The 19,538-nt window shown below is 59.0% G+C and overlaps 1 protein-coding gene across 8 annotated transcripts in view; it reads right to left on the bottom strand.

Moving 5' to 3' along the window:
- The window catches only part of CAMTA1 (calmodulin binding transcription activator 1), a 544,421-nt gene that overhangs the window by 518,543 nt on the left and 6,340 nt on the right, over window positions 1-19,538 (bottom strand). For 7 of the 8 annotated variants that reach the window (XM_056125175.1, XM_056125178.1, XM_056125182.1 and 4 more), the window contains exon 2: window positions 1,266-1,335. The exons of the other annotated variant lie outside the window; for it this stretch is intronic. In XM_056125175.1, coding sequence (XP_055981150.1) covers window positions 1,266-1,335 — 70 coding nt within the window. The remainder of the gene's footprint in view (window positions 1-1,265; window positions 1,336-19,538) is intronic. 8 annotated transcript variants of the gene reach the window in all.

The raw sequence follows: 19,538 nt of genomic DNA, 5'->3' as shown, positions 1-19,538 counted from the left end.
ATTAAATTTGGTTTCTGTGACTAATTACAAACACAGTGACTCAATCAGGCTGACTCTGATCACTCTCCCAACCTCAAGACCAAACTACTCAAAACAAGTTGGTGTAACAGTGTATCAAATTGCTCAATCTTTACTGGGAATATATTTGATCAACAACTTGGAGTGGCAATAAAAGAAGCCCTACAATCTGACGTCTGGCTCTAATGACTGCGCTCAGGCTGAACAGGAGGCCGGGGCTACACGGGAACGGGAGTGCGGGCCCACTCTCGTGGCAGGTCACCAGCCTTCCCAACAACACTGAGCACCGCAGACGTGCCAAGCTGTAGTCTGATCTCTCATTGTTCTTTTCCAAAGAAATTCTCCAAAATGAATAAACCCATTGTAATTATCCCAAAGAGTTCTGCAAGGCTGAGAAAAATGTAATGAAGTCACAGCTTCATGAGGAAGAAGACTAGACTGGCCCACTGTTCACTGCCCCTCCTCCTCCTCTCCCTCCTCCTCTCCCTCCTCTCCTTTTTCTCTTCCTCCATCTTCCCCTCCTCTTCCTCCCCTCTTCCTCCTCCTCCTCTGTCTCCTCTACCTCCTGCTCCACCTCCTCCTCCTCTTCCTCCTCTTCGTCCCCAGTCACCGCTGCCTCTCACCCACTTGCTGCGATGGCCCAGATTCATTCCCCTCCTGCAAACATCCCGCCAGACCTCAGGCGGATTTATGCCAACTCACGCCTGCAGTCCAGCCAACTCTCTCTATACCTGCACCTACGTTTTCTACCTCAAAACAGGGGCGGACACGGTCAGCCGCTTCCCCTGCCCCCGGGCTCCTGTCCACTCTCTGGCTCTGCACTTCCCCTGGGAGGCGCTCAGGGTCTGTACCCCCTGCGTGAGCCCCCAGAAGGACTGCGCTGTGCTTAGAGACCCTCGGGCCGCCTATCAGGGCCTGACCCTCCCCAGCGCACGGACGAGAACCACAGGGTTCCGGTTACTCTGCCCGACACCCCCGGCTAGGAAGTGGCTCCGATGGCACCGATGCCTCGGCCCATGGATGGCCCCGGTATCCCACAGCGGCCCCCGCAGGCAGAGAGGGCTGACGTCCTGGGGTCAGACCCACGTCGGTTCCAGTCCTCGCTGCAGCTCTCTGGGGGGTGGGGGGGAGGGGGGGTAATTCTGCTCCCCCAAGGGTTCAGTGACTCATCTAAGACCACACAGCAGTGGTGGGGGCCCTCGGCGCCAAGCCCACCCCTGCGCACGGCGAGAGCTCGCGAGTCCTACCTTCTAGAGGCGGCACGGTGTTGAGAACACAGTAGGTGCTAGTTCCGCAGAATACACTTTGGGAAACGCTCTAAGGAAACAGAAAATAAAATGTAAAACTAATCTTTAAAGAGAAACACTGGCTCTTCTGTGATATTCCTGCCAAAGATGCAAAACCTGAATCTAATGGTGAGGCACATCACACCAGTCCGAGACGAGGCGCCTTCCCCAGAAGGCCGGCCTGAGACGCCGAGTGTCAAAGCCACAGACGCCCAGCAGGCCGCGGGCCGCTCTGCCACGGGAAGCCGGGGAGATGGAGCAGCGGGGACCCTGCCCGCAGAGGGGCCCCGGCAACCGGCCCCCCGGGAACGGCACCCAAGGGTTCCATGTAGGCAATCTCGTCTCGGGCATTCATTTGCCTGGTTTTTGTGGCTAAGGGGGAGAAGAGTCTTATTTATGAGAAATGCATGCTAATCGAGGATTTGATGAAGCCTCTCAGCAACTTACTCTCACACACTCAGAGGCAAGGGGAGCCCTTTAAGGTGCTGCAGTTTGGACGTCGGCTTAGAAAGTGTTCCAAATTTAGAACACACGCGTGCTGCTTGTGGCAAAGAGGCACATGCTGGTCAGCAGCATTACCCGCACACTTAGCACAGGCACGTGCGCTGTGCTGATTGGAATCTGGTCCCAAGAAGAACCAATGCCAATGTCACTGCGTAGTTCGGGCGCCCGCCAACGTGAGTGACCGTGTCCCCGGAGAACGCCCAACCCCCGGCTCGTTCAGAGTGAGTGTCCGCGGCAGGAAGGACAGGCGGGCAGTTTTCGCACCAAAAACCTTTGCGGTGGCAACTCAGGAGAGAGGGAAAGGCTTCCTCCTCTGGGTCTCGCGGATGGATTATTCCACCCTAACACCCCCACCAGGCTGCAGCGAACATCCTGCACTATGGACCACACCTCAGAGAAACCAGAGCCGGTGACAGCCACCCTCCACGTTTCATATTTAACACAGGAAGGGCAGCGCCCGTCCCTCTCAAGCCGTGCCCGCTGGCACCCATAGCGGCTGAGGTGAACAGGGCTCCCAGCACGACACTGTGCGGTCCTAAAGAACAAACCACGCCGAGAGGCTGGGACCTCGCTCGCCGACGGCAGGGTCCTGTGTCACCCCGCGTGCCCGCTCCCCACTGACCCCAAATGTCTCCCCCCCACCGCGAGACTCAGTACAGCCACCAGCCCGAGTGACACTTCTCGAACACTCCTGGGTCCAGGCTCCTGCAGTCCCTGGGTCTGTGTCAGCCCACGGATGCGCCCTGAACCAAAGACCCGCCTCAGAAGTGCCCCCCGGTTCCTACGGAGGCAGGGAAGTCGCACCCAGTGTGTGCCTTTGGGTGGTCTCACCCCTCACCCCCACAGGGCTGGTGACCAGAACGCCAAACTCCATGGTGTGAAAAGCCACACCTCGTGGAGTGGAGTCCCGGGCTGGACCCCGGCGGCATAGGGCAGTCTGGGCTGGACCCCGTACACAGGGACACTGGGCTGGATCCTGGCACCATGAGGAGAGTCTGGGCTGCTAGACACGGTCCCCCACGACCTTTTCTTGTTTGGTTGTTGTTTGCGAAGGGGCCCCTGCAGTGCTTGGGAGTTACTGCCAGCTCTACGCTCAGGGGTCACTCCCGGCTGAGCTGGGGACTTATGGGGGACTGATGCTGAGCTCACACTGGGGACAGCCATGTGCAACGCAAGGACCCATCCCACTGTCCTATGGCTGGGCGTCCTCCGGCCACCCAGGGCATCCTCTTTCCACATTTCCACTGACAGCAGTAACCACCCCAGGCAGCGAGGGGCAGCCAGAGCACCTGAAGCTTGTCCTGTGTCTGTGTAGAGGGGCCCCAGGGCCTTCCCAGTGCGGAAGTGCCCCGCAGCCCAGCAACACCCCCAGCCCTGACCACACTCCTGACGACTTCCTCCCAGAGGACCGTTAACACTGGCTCTGACATTAACCACCCCAAATGGGGGGTGAAATCATCCAAAGGCATGGAAAACTCCTGCACCCGTGCGACAAAACCATCAGGAACCTCAATGGCTTCTCACTGCCCGGACCTCAGGAGCTTCCGTTTCACAGGGAAAGAAATTCGTGCAAACTGGGCGCGATCTCAAGTGCCCTTTAACCCAGAGCACCAAGCCCCCCAACCAACAGGCCTGGCACAGGGACGTCCCGCCCCCAGCAGGCTCTCCTGGCCAAGGCCGCCACCAAGACAGGGTCGGGGCAGGAGCAGGCAACACAGCCCTAGCACAGCCTGCCCCGGGCTCCAGCTGCCTACTCGGCAGGGAACTGCACTACCCACCTTGGCGCAGACCCCCCGGGGCAGGGAATCGGGCCCAGAGCTCCTTGGAGCAGAAGAGACGCCCCACCTGGCCATGGGCATGGGAGGAAGGGCGCGTGTGGGGAAGGGGGTGCATCGGGGCGGGTGCAGGAGGAGAAAGTGCCACTTCTCAAGGCATCGGGAGCCCAGGGTGGCCCAGGAAGGGTGAGAGGGGCTGGCTCAGCAGCACAGCACTCCCAGGGACACAGCTCACAGCCAGTGGGGCATGCTGGATGGAACCCAGGCATCGGGGTCTTTCTGGCTTCACTCATCAGTTAATGAACCAGGCATCATCCCGTCTCACAGCCACGAGGAGACAGACAAGATGAAAGTCTCCCTGGGTCAGAGGGAGCAGTCAGGGCACGCTCGGGAAGGACACGCGCTGGACGCTGCAGTGAGACTTGGCTCCAGAAGATGCCAGAGGCATCGCACATTGGTCCGGTGAGCCGGGCAGCACCAAACGGGTGTCTGCGAGGGAACGTTGCATTTCCTGGGCGACAGGGAGCCTAGCAGGCACAATCCCACTGGGGCGAAATGTCCGCATCTCCCAAAGGTTCCCAGGTAACCCCACTATGGCACCCCTGAGATAAACAGCCATAGGCCAGGACAGCTCTGCACAGCTGGTGTCTCCAGAGAGCACCAATGTCAGCACGCTCGTGAGTGTGCGCGTGTGTGCGCGTGTGCATGTGTGCATGTGCAGGGCACCTGAGGCCCTTGTGGCGAGGTGGGTCCTGAGTCCCAGGCCAGCCTCAGGCCTCCGAGGTGCCACGTCCCAGCGGATACCCATGCTGGGGCTCGGAGCGAGGGAAGCGAACAATCAAGAATCCCATCTCAGCAAAGACCTTTCCGGTCCTCGGCTGCCCAGTAACGCAGACTCCTCCGAGAACAGCAGGCACTCTGGTCTGCCAGCACAGACACCCCCGGACTCATCGCCCCTTCGGGAAGGGCAGGAAGAGGTCGGGAGAGCGGGCGCAGGCGGGAGGGCGACATCTCGTGTGGTGCACATGTGAACGGGTGATCCGGGACTGGGGAGACCACGAGGGCAGGGGAGCAGGTGGGGCTCCAGGCCGGGGTGAGGCTCTGCTCGGTGTGTGTCCCCAAGCACCTGGCCAGGTGAGACACAGGGCGAAGAGAGAAGAACCATCAACAGTTCTTGGGAATCAGGACGGAGAGTGCTGACGCCTCCAGAGTCCCTTTGAACCTGTCGGAGAGAAACTCACGGAACGCAAACAGGGGCCGTCAGAGCGGCCACACGCTGGACCCCTGGATCCTCAATTCACTGGTCATCACCTCCCATGCCAGGACAGGGAGACAACGGAAGGCGGCGGAGCCCCACGGCTTAGCGCTTCACGGACGCCCCGGCAGCCCATGTGCCGGGGGAACTGACCCCCAGAGCAGACCATCGTGCCGACGAAGGTGTCCGCCCAGTCACCGACAGCCTCCAGCCCCAGCGGGCACTGTGCAAGGGGCTGGGAAAGGCCTCTGGCCACGCGCCAGGAAGAGGCATGCGCTGCGTGCAAACAGGCCACCACGAGCCATCAGTGACTGAAGCCTCAGCCCTGTCAGAACAGCCCGAAGGAACCTGCAACTGCCCTTCCCTCCTGAGGCCGCCTGGCACCCAAACCACCCAGACACGGGGCTCTCCCATGAGCCTTTTTCTAACGGACTTCAAGGAAGAGGCACCCGGGCAGCTCCGGGCAGGCCTCGTACCCAGGACGGAAGCAAGAACGTAAGAGTTCGAGGCAAGTGACAGTCCCCAAAGTCTAGGGGAGGCCCCGCTGGAGCAGGAGTCCCCACGGACACGCCCACCCTCCTCCTGCCATGGAGACCAGCAAGTCTCACCCAGTGGGCGCCCAGTATGTCCCCAAGTAGAAATCGAGAAAATGAGGCACCAGCAAAGGACCAGGGGCCCACCGGAAGGAGGCGGCTGGGGAGGAAGGAGGCCCGGTAGCGAGGGGCTGTGGTGGGGAAAGGCTGAAGAACGGGGGGCTCTAGGCCCACCAAGAGCCAGGGGAAGCTTCTGGCGGCTGCTAGAGACCCCAGGAGCATGGGGCCATGGAAGAGTCTGGGGAACAGGACGCGAAGACACGCACAAGACAGCCTGGATGGCCAGATTTCGTCCCTTCCCTGAGCCCCGAAGCAGTGAGCTCGGGGGCCACGTCACAGGCTCACCCAGAGGGAGGAGGGTAGAGCAGGGGGAGGCAGGCAGGGGAGGCGGGCAGGGGGAGGCGGCGGCAGCGGCCCCGCTCTCATCCCAGCCCACTGGGGCTCTCGCATCGAGTTCAGCACCCAGAGCCGAGTTCAAAAGCAGACACGCAGCGCACAGCCACACAACAGCTCGAGTTCTGAGAACAAATACTGCAGTCCCTCAAGTCGGATTTATGACCTGGGAATCACATTAATTGATTCACTATTATCAGAGATTCATGTAAAATGTATTTAATGTGATTTTAGAATCAAAAAAAAATTTCTTCCTCGATATGAATCAAAGTGTCATTAGAATTTTCATAAATTTAATTTGGCTGGGAAACCAGTATACTCAATATTCTGAAAATAATCAAAGAGCACTTATTAAAGGTCCACGTTAGAGCAGAGAGATTCCACCAACACATGTTCGGGAAAATGTATGAAACGGGAACTACTCAGAGCAGAGCTCGGTGTCACTCTGCTGACAGAGACAGGCACGCCAGCGAAGCCGCCGTGGACGGGCCCTCGGCCTACACGGGCTATTCCCATGGGGGACAGCTGATCCCCCCCCACACACACAGACACAGCACACGGGGTCTCCTCTGGGGAAAACACAAATGGGGAGGAACTGGCCACAGGGAAGACACTGGCCATTGGACAGACACTGGTCATGGGGAAGACACTGGCCCCGGGACAGAGCCAGTCACCAGACAGAGCCAGCCCCGGGGCAGGACCACAGCAGTGGGCGGGCTGGGGGTCCCACCCTCAGGGCTCTCCCGGGAAGAGAGGAGAGCCAAGTGCACACGTGGAGCTAACGAAGTCTGAGCAAAGTCCCCACGGGACAGGCGGGGTCCAGTGACCCGGCGGGGCTCACGCAAGACCCTCTGTGCTGCTCAGCCACCGCCCAGCAGGCCCCAGAGGCCGCACAGCCCAGAACGTCTCCCTGGAAACACAGGTGCAGAGGATGAGGCAGGACCAAGGTGGCCAAGCACGCGGACTGCAGGACACACATTGACCCTCAGTCTGCAGGACACACACTGACCCTCATCCCGCAGGACACACTGACCCTCAGCCTGTAGGACACACCCCTGACCCCCTCAACAGAGGCCCTGCAGGGCCCACGCACCAGGCCCACACTAGCACGGTGGAGGACCCCTCCCACTGCCTGCCTGTGTGACTGAACTACTCCTGGTCACCCAGTGGCAAGTTCAGAGACAGCCAGAACCATGGGGAGGGAGCAGCTGGACATTGGCATGGGCAGCAAGGACAGTGACACTGGCCCAGCACTCTGGGTCACTCACCCAGAGGCAAACGCCCCTCTGAAGCTCGTCGCTCCGGCTGCACACCAAACACATGTGAACATGGGCCACATGTGCTGGCGCTGCTTGTTCTGGGAAGGGCAGCGCGTGGGGGGGGTTCTGCGCAGCTCACCCGGTGGCCCCCATACCATGGGCAGCGCTCACGGGCCAACAGCTCCCCAGGCCGAGCACAGCAAAGGCCACCACAGGCGGCATAGTGCGGGCAGACCGCTGGCCCCGATGACGCCGGCCAGCAATCAGGAGAGAGCCTGCCCCTGGCTGGGGGCAAGGAAGGTCCCTGAGGAAGGTCCCACCACCCCCACACCTTGTCACCTCAGTCCCCAGCCTGGCTGCCCAGTGCCGCGTCACCCCTCCGCACGGTGACAGGCTCCCGTCCTGGTGTCTCCACTCCCCAGCAGACAGAGCTCACCCCGAGAGCCCACCCTGGTCGCAAGACCCCCCCCAGCCCTGCTAAGTCCTGACGGCCCGTGCCCCGGGGAGCCGTGCCCAGCAGCAGGACCCGAGAGCACACTCACACTCACACTCACCATCTCCCCTCCCCGCCGCTGCCCCCAGCCTCACCTCTCTGCAAATGACATGGAACTCAGCAGCTCTAGCTCAGCCCTCGCTCTCCCCGAACTGCGGTCCCCACCGAGCCCCGATGCCTGCCTGGCACCTCTGCCTCCTGCTGGCCGGCCCTGGTCAGGGTCCGCCACACCTCTCCCCTGGCATGCAGGCGGAAGCACCACCCACCCTACCCCAAGAACCCCTGGTCCAGTCCTTAACCCCGTCCCCGTGTCAGCGGCAGGCACTGGGCCGGGCCCAGGGGGTGGCCTAGTTCCTGCTCCCACGAAGTCTCCCCGCCACCAGAGCTGGACGCTCCTCGCCAGCCCCTCCAGGAGGCCGACCTCAACAGTCTCCATCACCAGTCCCCAAAGTTCACCAAGGAAGTTCGAAGTCCCTGAGAGTCCTCCCCTCTGACCCACACCCCACGCAAAGCTGAGGCCAACTTCCTCGGGCAAGTGACCTGCGGGGTCTCTCGCACCCAAGGCACCCTCCCTGCTCCTGCTCAGCCAATGGCCCCCACCTCATTTCACCCAACACAGTCCAACCAGCCCACCACGGGGCCGGGGCGCCACACTGCCAAGGGCTTGCTCCCAGCTCAATGCTCCCTCTCTGAAGGTCCGGGCGCCGCACCCAGGGGTGCTGTGGCTTCCTCCTGGCTCTGCTCAGGGATCACTCCTGGGGGGAGGCCCGGGGCCCCCTGGAGCACGTCCAGCCCTATGGTGTCCCTCCAGCCTCCTCTACGCTTACTGCCCAAACACTGCTCAGCCCGGCCACCACCACCTGAGACCCCTTTTCAAGTCTCTGATCCCGAAAGGCGCACAGGAGCGGGAGGAAGCAAGGAGTTGGCACATGCGCAGGGCGTTGGGCCGGGCAGGCCAGGAGGCTACACCTCGTGAGACGGGCCAAGGTTGGAGGTAGGGGAACGGGGGGGGTGAGGGGGGGCCTCCCGGTGGCGCCTCTCGGAAGAGGGGCTCAGAGCAGCAGGACCTGGCGGCACGTGACAGGAGAGGAGAGAGGAGGCTGAAGCAGCCACAGGGCAGGGCATGCCACCCCACCCCGCCCCGCCCCTGCCGGCCCCCTCCCCCGCCCCAGCATGTCCCCTTCGGCACCTCCAGGCTCAGCAAGCCCCCCCCTCCCCGCCTCACTGCACTGTGCACTGCAGTCTCATCTTGGAATTTCCTCTCCCACAGCCGAGTCCCCCTGGCCTTGATGCCAGCTCCCCCACACACACACCCACGCCGCCTCCTCCAAGCAGGCTCCCGGGTGGTCCCAGGACACCCTGCGCCTTCCACCAGGACCTGCCTGGAGTGAGTTACAGCCCAGCTGCTCCCCTGCAGATCTGGGGCTGAATGCACAAGTGCGTGCCAACTGCAGCAAACCCAAATTTCAAAGACCAGGCAAAGTGCTCTGGAAAAAAAAAAATTCGTCAATTTACCAGTAGGAATAAGACCATTCCTCCATGGCCAAACGCTGAAAATCATAAAAAAATAATTATTCTTGAATTATAGAAACACGATCCATCAAAAGCTAGATCTCTGTTTTCACACAAGTATCTCTAAATCAAAATAGCTCCTGGGTCTCCCAAGATTCAAAAACAATCAGCCGAGCCGCTCAGAGGCTAAGTCATCCGCTCCAGGCCTCAGAGGCAGGTTCTCCCAAGGCACGAAGCCGAGTAACACGGCGGAGACGGTGTTTGCCTTGCACGCGGCGGACCCGGGTTCGATCCTCGACATCCCATAGGGTTCCCAAGCACCGCCAGGAGTAATTCCTGAGTGCAGAGCCAGGAGCAACCCCTGAGCATCGCTGGGTGTGACCCAAAAAGGAAAAGAAAAAAAAAAAAGCCCTGAAGAGCGGCAGAGAGCCCCTGCCTCCTCCCTGCCCGCCCTCTCCTCAGCACCACCCTCAGGCTCAAGTCTGCTCCCTGCAACTGGCTCTGCCAGGGCCCCTGCGGGGGGGGGTCTGACTCCGGGACCCCACGACATCTCTGACCTCCCTAACATCCGTGTTCTCCTGGACGCCGGGCTCACTGCAGCCAGATGCACGTGTGGCCCCGCGGGGAGCAAGCCCGGAGCAGCCCAGTCCCACATCTCCAGGTCTCCGGGCCGCCCGGTGCTGCCGGGCCAGGTGCTCCGGAGCCTGCAGACTCCCAAGAGGAGGACAGCACACGGCAGGCTGCGACCGTAAGCCCGGAGCCACCGAGAGCAGGGCAGTCACGCACCCACCCCAGAGCCCGCCACTGAGCCGCCACCTACAGGCGGGGGACAGAAGGAACAGCATCAAACCCAGGGTCTCTGCACCTCCGGGGACCATGGTGCGGGCATTAGGGGGCCCCTCCGAGGGGAGGAGACAGCCACTCGCCACCCGTGAGAAAGGGCTGATGTGCAAGGCCGAGAGAGTGGCCGAGACACCTCCACGGGAGACGGGAGTGAGCTGAACAGACGCTTCCCCAGAGGCAACACAGGGGTGGCCCACAGGTGTATGGAGACGCCAAGGGCCAAGACACGGGGGCCGAGCCTGGTCTGACCCAAGACACCAAGGCCCTCCAGAGGGACACCCTGAGCCCGGACAGTGAGGAGCTTCCCCCTAAGCCCCGGCACACAGGTACACGGCAAAGGCGGGGCCGGCCAGGGCCAGTGCCAAGCGCAGATGCATACTGGAACCCGGGGCCAGTGCCCGGCCCAGAGTCCGCTCGTGAGACCAAAGCCCAACCAAGCCAGCCTGGCGGCCTGGCTTCGCTCGGTGAGAAGGCCAGGTGAGCCGGAGGGAGGTTTCCCCAGCCCCGACCACGGCCTCCATGACTCCACAGTCCCACAGTTCCACTCCCAGGCATCTGCCCCCGGAGCACAGACCATGGCCAAAGATGCCTGCACCCTGGGCTCAGGGCAGCGCTCTCTCTTACAGCCTAGACCGGGATAGCCCGGGCCACAGGACCCCAGGGGCCAGACTGTGGGGTCCAGGGCGCTCCTGAGCACACAACGGGAACAGCCTCCGGCAGGGACTGGGACGGCCTCCAAAACCCAACAACCCCCAAAAATAAGAAAAATAGAAGCCTGACCTGGCCAGAATGTGGCCGGGCCTGGAAGGTACCAGGCTGCTGGGGTGAGTCCACAGGAGGGTGGACACTCAGCACCCGATACAGGAAGGGATGTACAACAAGCTGGGGTCACGGCCCAGGAGCCAGCCAGGGGAGCCGGTTCAGGGGGCTGCTCCAATGGTGGGTGTGCTGTAGGGACGCTGCTCTGCACGCCAGCAACACTGTCAGGGTCACATCTGCCGAGAGCTGACGGCAAGGCACCTGCTTCGACCCCGGCACCAAGGATGGTCTCTAGGGTCCCACCGAAAGTGATCCCCAAGCACAGAGCCAGGAGCAGTTTCTGGGCACCATCAGGTGTGGCCCACAGCCCGCCCTCCCCCCAGAAAGACGGAACACAATTCCCATCCAAGCTGGGCTTTTTTTCCAGTAGCTGACGAGCTAATATTCTAATATTCACATGTAAATTCAAGCGACCAGAAAAAAAAAAAAACTAAAACCATTTTGAAAAAGAGAGTGACACAGTTACAGTAATCACGACACTGTTGGAGCCCGAGAGGACAGGGTAAGGCACCTGCCCTTGTGTGTTGTCAGCCCGGGTTCAATCCCCAGCACCACCAGGAGGGAGCTCTGAGCACAGAGCCAGGAGCCAGCCCTGAGCACAGAGTCAGGAGTGAGCCCTGGGCCCCACTGAGTGTTGCTCAAAACCAAAACCAAAGGCACACGGTCGTACCGGATAAAGACAGTTCTACAGGCTGGTGGGCTGGAACCAAGCCCCAGAAGATAAATCCACACAACGCGGGGCCAGGATGTTTGAAAAGGTGCCAAGCTCCTTCACTGCACAAACGGTGCCGGGAGAAAGCGAGCACGGGAGAGGCCGGCGCCGCATCCAGCCCCGCCACAGCCCAACTCACTCCTGACTCAGAGCCAGGGAAGGAGGGGGGGGGGGGGTTAGCCCCTAAACACTCTTGAGTGTGGCCCAAACACAAACATCCAAAAGGCAAAAAAGGGAGGGATGGGGGAGTCGGAGCAATAGCACAGCGGGCAGGCACTGGCTTGCGCACCGCTGACCCAGGCTAAACGCCTGGTTCCCCATGGGGTCCCCAGAGCCCCTCCATGAGTGATCCCTGAGCACAGAACCAGGAATAAGCCCTGAGCACTGCCAGGTGTGGTCCAAAAACAAACAACAAAAAATGGTGTGGGACAACTGTCCCCAGGCAAAAGGAGGTCATCAGAGAACGTCACAACAGGCAAAAATTAGCTCAAAATGGGTAAGAGAACAAAATGTCAATGATAAGCGACGGGACTCTTACAAGAATACGTTGGGATTCATCTTCGTGACCTTGAACAAGGCAACAATTATGTTCTCAACTTGGCACCAAAAGCATACGCACCAAAGTATAAACTTAACCAAAACTTAAAACATCACACTTCCAAAGACACTATCACGAAAGCGCGCCCACTCAGGAGGAAAGGGCTGCAGCAAATACCCAATAAAGGGCCGAGTCAGGGTACAAGAACACTGGGACTCAAAAGCCCAGGAAAAATGGGGGACTTGGCCAAAAGGGGACGAGAGCAGAGGGTGAAGGTGGGCGTCTCCAGGGCAAACCGGGGGGAAACGCAGATCCAGACACGGTGAGACACGCCTGCTGAAGCTGACCACAGGTACAAGTGATTTCAAGTACCGGCAAGGACGTGGCGCACTGGAAACTTCTACACTGTGAGCAGTAGGGGACAGGAGCGGCCCCTTGGAAGAGAGCTGGGCAGGATGCTGAGTACAGTCACTAGGCCCTGCAAGCCCCTCCCAGTCCGAGGGCCCCAAGACCCTGAAGGCGCAGGTCCCATGACACTGGCATCCACACAGCAAGTCCATCACCACTGAGCACTGGTCAATCCCAACGTCTGCTAATGGCGAAGAGATCCAAGGTGGTACCACCATCACTTGGGCACCGAGGGAGGGGCCGCCCAGAACTGCAAACAGACTGAGGAACCCCGAGAGGGCCTGGCCGACAAGGCAGGCCCACAGGTCAGCAGTGGGAAAAGGTGTCGCCTGTAGGGGCTGCTCAGAGAGAACCCGAGTCTTGCCGGTTTCTGACTGTAAGATGGACAAGCCCCATCTCAATAAGGCTGCCACAGAGGCACCGGCTCCAACCCTGGCCCCCAAAAAACTTCCCAGACGGGGCTCCAACCCGTCCCCGAAAACTGCTCAGATGGGAGTGTTGCTTTGAAAGGACATTCCAAGGATGGACAGATGGATGGACGGATGGGTTTGTGGATGGATGGATGGGTGGGTGAGCAGATGGACGGGTGGATGGGTGGATGGATAGATGGATGGATGGATGGATGGATGGATGGATGGAGGGAGGGAGAACGGATGGGTGGGTGGGTGTGTGGATGGATAAATGGGTGGATGGATGGGTGGGTGGATGGACAGACGGATGGGTTAGTGGCTGTATGGATGGGTGGGTGAGTGGATCGATGAGTGGGTAGGTGGGTGGGTGGATGGATAGATGGGTGGGTGGGTGAGTGGATGAATGGATGGATAGGTGGGTGGATGGATGGGTAGGTGGATGGGTGGGTGGGTGGGTCAGTGGATAGATGGATGGATGGGTGAGTGGGTGGATGGATGGATAAATGGGTGGATGGATGGGTGGGTGGATGGATAGACAGATGGGTGGGTAGATAGATGGGTGGGTGGGTGGATGGATGGATAGATGGATGGATGAATGGGTGGATGGGTGGATGGATGAGTAGGTGAGTGGACGGACGGATGGACGGATGGACGGATAAATGGGTGGGTGGATAGATGGATCCATGGATGGGTGGATGGGTGGGTGGGTGGATGGGTATGTGGTGGGTGGGTGGATGGATGGATGGATGGATGGGTGGGTGGGTGGATGGACAGACGGATGGATAAATGGGTGGGTGGATAGATGGATCAATGGATGGATGGATGGATGGATGGATAGGTGGGTGGATGAATGGGTAGGTGGGTGGGTAGATGGATAAATGGGTGGATGGATGGGTGGGTGAGTGGATGGGTGGGTGGATGGATGGATGGATGGATGGAAGGATGGATGAATGGGTGGATGGGTGGATGGGTGGATGGATGGGTGGATGGATGGATGGGTAGATGGATGGATGGGTGGATAGTTGGTTGGTGGGTGGACGACGGATGGATGGATGGATGGATGGATGGATGGATGGATGGGCGGGTGGATGGATGGGTGGGTGGATGGATGGGTGGATGGATGGATGGGTAGATGGATGGATGGGTAGATGGATGGATGGGTGGATAGTTGGTTGGTGGGTGGACGACGGATGGATGGATGGATGGATGGATGGATGGATGGATGGGTGGATGGGTGGGTGGATGGATGGATGGGTGAGTGGGTGAGTGGATGGATGGATAGATGGATGGGTGGGTGGATGGATACATGGGTGGATGAATGGATGGATGGATAGATGGGTGGGTGAGTGAGTGGATGGATGAGTGGGTGGGTGGGTGGGTGGGTGGATGGATGGATGGATGGATGGATGGATGGATGGATGGATAAATGGATGGATGGGTGGGTGGGTGGATGGGTAGGTGACTGGGTGGATGGGTGGGTGGTTGGATGGATGGATGGATGGATAGATAAATGGATGGATGGGTGGATGGGTGGTGGATAGGTGGATGGATAGAATGACGGATGGGTAGATGGATAGCAGGCTAGATTGATGGTGGATAAATGGTAGATGGATAGGTGGTGGATGGATGAACAGATGGATGGGTGGATGGTGTGCAGTTCACAGGTGCAACACCAAACCTCCAAGTGTCCTCTCAGGCATTCTGCACCCGCTGAAGTATTTCTTCCTTCTACCAGGAAGTCAGGGACCCCCAGGAAGGACAGACACAGCGAAAGCCCAGCAGAGCCACGGGGCCGTCATACAAGCGCTCACTGGTCTCTGTTTCACTGGCCCACAACACAGCGGGGACCACGGAATCCACTCGAATACCTGAACTGGGAGGACCTCTTATGACTCGGAGACACCCCTAGCCCCTCACCTGGGAATGGTCACTACAGGCTGACCCTGCCCAGCTCAGCACAGGGCCTGGGGACAGTCAGCCAGCTCCGTCTCGGGAGGAAATGGCGCCCCCAAGCCCCTAGTGTCAATGCACAACAGCGTCTACACTGGGAGTACCACGGCCTCCACGCTTGGGGCATCTGCTCCTGACAGCCCTGGAATGCGGCCCTGCCTGCCCCAGGAGGGAGGCTCCAGCCCCGGCTCGGCATGTCCAGCGCCCCATTTTCCAGATAAATGAGCCCCCAAGCCGGTCACTGTGCGTGTGTGGCTTTACGAGAGAGATGCTAATGCTCTATCTATTTCATCATTCAGTAAGAAAAATATTACCGTACTTTTCTCATGAGGGTCTGGCCCAGGTAGAGCTTGTGAGTGCAGAGACCCTTGGCAGAAAGCGCCACCATCATTCCGAGGACTCACTCCAATGCCGTGACATGGGTGCTGGGCGCCAGCGCCACGCAAGCCCAGAGCAATGGGACTCTTTCGTTCTTATTAAAGCCCGACTGCTGCCTACGTGTTCTCCCCAGACGACAAGGACAGGGGCTCGGCAGAGGCAGCAGGGTGGGGACGAGGAGGGTGAGAATGTTTCCCCTGGGAGTGGGCCCAGAGCATCCATCCATCCATCCATCCATCCATCCATCCATCCATCCCCGGCTCCTGGAGACTACAATACCTGGCGGGGCAGCCAAGCGCTGTCACGGGGCGGAGGGGAGCTCCATGGGTGCCCACGCCCTGCTCCACAGCCGTGGGTGCTCCCAAGAGCTCCTGCCCGCACTCCCGAGCTCTGTCTCCCCACGCTCCACAGCCCTGCCTCGCATCAGGGCACCCCCTCCTGAAGGCTGGGAGCCAGAAGGCTCGGAGGCAGCATCAGGTGTCCAGGTGCAAACCACCACAAGTGAATTCAGAGTCAGCCGTGCCCCAGACCACCCCGCTGAATTCCACAGGTGCAAGGGGGCCACCCGGAGCTGCAGAAGTTAAAGATGCCCCGGGGGGGGGGGGTCGGAGAAGGCAGCTGGGATGGAAAAGGGATCACCAAGAAAATGATGGCTGGAGGGATCGTTCGGGATGGGAGACGTGTGCTGAGAGTAGATAAAGGACCAAACAGGACGGCCTCTCAGTATCTGTACTGCCAACCATAATGCCCAAAAGTAGAGAGAGAGTATGGGGGAAATTGTCTGCCATGGAGGCAGGGGAGGGTGGGAAAGGGGGGGATACTGGGGACACTGGTGGTGGGGAATGTGCACTGGTGGAGGGATGGGTGTTTGATCATTGTGTGATTGCAACTCAAACGTGAAAGTTTGCAACTTTATCTCACGGTGATTCAATAAAACCAAATAAAAATAAATTTTAAAGATTTTTTTAAAAAAAAGGCTGGAATGATAGTGCAGCGGGTAGGGCGTTTGCCTTGCACGCAGACAACCCAAGTTCGATTCCCAGCGTCCCATTGGTCCCCTGAGCACCGCCAGGAGTAATTCCTGAGTGCATGAGCTGGGAGTAACGCCTGTGCATCTCCAGGTGTGACCCAAAAAGCAAAAAAAAAAAAAAAAGACGCCCCAGGGGAGAGCTCTCACTGGCCCCAACCTTCCAACCTGAAAGGGGTGGGCAGCAGCAGGGCCAGAACTGGGGTCAGACCCCCTGGATACCACCAAGCCCCAGGACCACAGCCAAGAGTGATCACCAGGACTTACCCTGAGGACGGCTGCATGTGGCCCAAAAAACAATCAATCAATCAATCAATCTGAAGGGGGCTGATACTCAAAACCCCTCCAAAGGCTGGGCCCCCCCTTGGCTCTCTGGAACCCCACTTTCCGGGGAAAGGGTCTGAGACAGGGGGTCACAAGGAACCACGTGTTTTCATTAGTTCTACTAATCAGCGCCAGGAAATGTGCCCAGATGCCGACACGGACACCGCCTTGGCGGGGTGCTCGGGTCAGCAGACGCTACTGTGGGGGGTAGAGGGTCCCTGCTAGGGCTGCCAGCTCTCCACTGTCCGGGATGGGGGCCGTGTGTGTGGCCGAGGGCATCACTGAGCGCCACGGCCCTGTCCGCGCTGGACAGCTTCCACCACCCGGACGGCTTCGGACGGCTTCGGCCCGCGTGTCAAACTAACACTCGTGTGTTCGAACTAAAAAGAAACCAAACCCTCTGGAGAGTGATTCGAATTCCTCCCACACGGCCTGAGCCAACACACTCGTCCCTGACCGGAGCAGGACCTCGATAGACACCAACGCAGTGACAGGGAGGGCGCTGCAGGCCAGCCCTCACGCAGGCGTCCTCACTGCCCACTCCGTCCTCCTCTCACCCGGGGTCAGATGGGGGAGGCTGCTGCCTCTGAGCTTCCCCTTTAAGGCCCGAAGTGTTTGCAGATTACATAAATGCCACCGCTCAGGGAGCATTTCCAGGAAGGGATCCCACGCAGAAAGGGTCCCCGGAACCTGCCCTCATCTGCCCACCACGGGCTGCGTGGACTCCGTGAGAAGTTCGTGCTGATACTCAGGTTCCCGGGCCAGGAGACCCGCCACAGGGTGGGCTGCACCAAGGCCTGACTCCCGGCTTCTCCCTTCCCTGGGGAGAGAGCCCGGGGAGACACCCCCTGCCTGTCCCTGTCAGCCCGACCTGGGGTCATGGCCAGAGCGCTCAGCTCACCGTTCCGGTCTGAGGTGACGGCTGGTGCGGGACTATCCTGGGGTTGCACAGGGCTGGGTAGAGGGTTGACCTAGTGATGACCTCCAAGTCCCCAGACAGCTCAGCCTGAAGGGATGCCCAGCTCATCCTGTGTTCCACGCAGGGTGGGGGGGAGTGGGTGACCGGTTTAAAGGCACTTCAGGCGGGACACGGGGCGGCAAAGTGGTTTCTACTCGGCGACTCGGATCGGAAATTAGGACTAAGCTAAAATGATTTCTAACCGGCACTCATTTCATTTCTACACATTTCTTGCAATTAAATCCTGAGAAAGACAATAAGCCCCGGAGAAAGCAGAGGGAACTTCTTCAGTGCTCACCAGGGGAGCCGCTGACAGAACCGGGCTGGGGCCCCAGCACTGGCTCCCCCCCTCCGAGAAGCCAGCCACCCTGGGAGGGCCCGCGCCATCGTCACCTTCGTCCCCCCGTCAACCACGACTGTTAGACCCACACCAGCGGTGCTCGGGCCTTACTCTTGGCCCTGCACTCGGTCGCTCCGAGCTTGCTTGGAGAACCTCAACGGGTGCCAGGATAGAATCCAAGTCAGGCACGTTCGAGACAAACATTCTTCCTGTGCTGCCCGATCACTCCAGCCCCAAGATCCGCTAATTTAAGAGTATCAGAGCATCTCCTGAAATCCGGAAGTCATTGGAGGGGAAGCTCGCTTCCCCTGCAGGCCCACCCTCCCTGAGATCAGGTCCAACTCCAGCAGACAGAGGCCTGCAGCGGAGCACCGGGCCCTCAGAGGACGGACACGTGTGTCACTGTGTTCACAACACAGCCGATGCACAGAGTCGCAGGATAATTAGACGGACTGTTTTTAGGCTTCAATCTGTCTCCCCAGAAACCTGCTCCAAACTCCACTGCCACACAGACAGGCTCGGGCGCTCTGCTCCAGCAGGGCCCCGAGTGCCAGCAAGCAGGGATTCAGACGGAAACTCATGAATGAGCCCCTGACGTCAGCAGTCCGGCCCTGGGTGGTCCAGAGGAAGGCCTGGCTCCGTGGGGATGCTAATTCACCTAATTCACTGCAGAAAGGAGATCAAAGAGGAACACCCCTGGCTCAAAGGCAGGAAGGGGGGTTGGGCGTGGGGGGGATTAGTCACCTCTAGACCAAAAAAAAAAAAAAAAAAAAAGAGGAAGGCTCAGGCTGCACCACCACCAGACCGGCCTCTAAGCCACAAGGTGTGTCCTCTAAGCCTCTAAGCCACACAGTGCGGCAAGTCCTGGCATTTCCCAGGCCACAGAGCACAGAGGACCCCAGGCAGAGCACAGGCCACCGTCCCCTCCCCACCCACTTCACCTGGCCCGGGGCTAGTTCAGGTGTGTACGGGCAGGCAGACCACAGGAGTCTCGGTCTTCTGAAGCAGTCAGGAGGACAATGGCCTCAGCCAAGCCACCGGGACTGTATGGAAAGGGATGGGGGAACGTCTTCGTCTAACGATGTAACATGAACTGGAAAACTACAAAAGTCTGATCGACTTCCAACTATTAATAGTCGCGGGTGGTGTGGCCCCCAGCTCACATTTCTCATCATCTGGCAGAACTGGAAACACTAGTCTACAAACTTCTATGAAGTTCGGACACCACGGCCTAAATCCTCTTATTCCAGACATTCCAAGGGATTCCTAGATCCCGAACAGTTCCCGGGAGAGTCCGGATTATGACCCCGGGCCGTGTTAACTGCTGTGGAATACACAGCCTCCGAGAGAAATCTGGCTTCTTTAACTCTCGCGTGACTTAAAATACCTGCTCATTCAAAATGGAACTTTTTTTTTTATCTAAGCAATAAACAATTTTACCAATAAACATTTTGAGAAGATCTTATTACGTGAAAATGCAAACATCCTGGACTTATCTGTAAATCTGAAACAGGAGCAAAGCTCAGCGCCGGCTCCGGTATCTTCCATAGAGCATCACTACCCCCTTGTGGATTCGCAATAAAAAATCCTTATCTTCAATCTTCACTTTTTAAATGTTTCATTCTGCTGAACTTCCATTAAAGTTTACATTTTCTTCACTAAATAGGGTCGTTGTATTTCAATTACTTTTTAAAAAGAGAAAAAAAAATGCCACATTTTTAAATAGCCAATTCCATCCCTGTC

The sequence above is a fragment of the Sorex fumeus genome, unplaced genomic scaffold, assembly GCF_029834395.1.
Source record: "Sorex fumeus unplaced genomic scaffold, SorFum_2.1 ptg000054l, whole genome shotgun sequence".
Lineage (NCBI taxonomy): Eukaryota > Metazoa > Chordata > Mammalia > Eulipotyphla > Soricidae > Sorex > Sorex fumeus.
The sequence above is the reverse complement of the archived record's forward strand: the minus strand, read 5'-3'. Positions and strand labels throughout refer to the sequence as shown.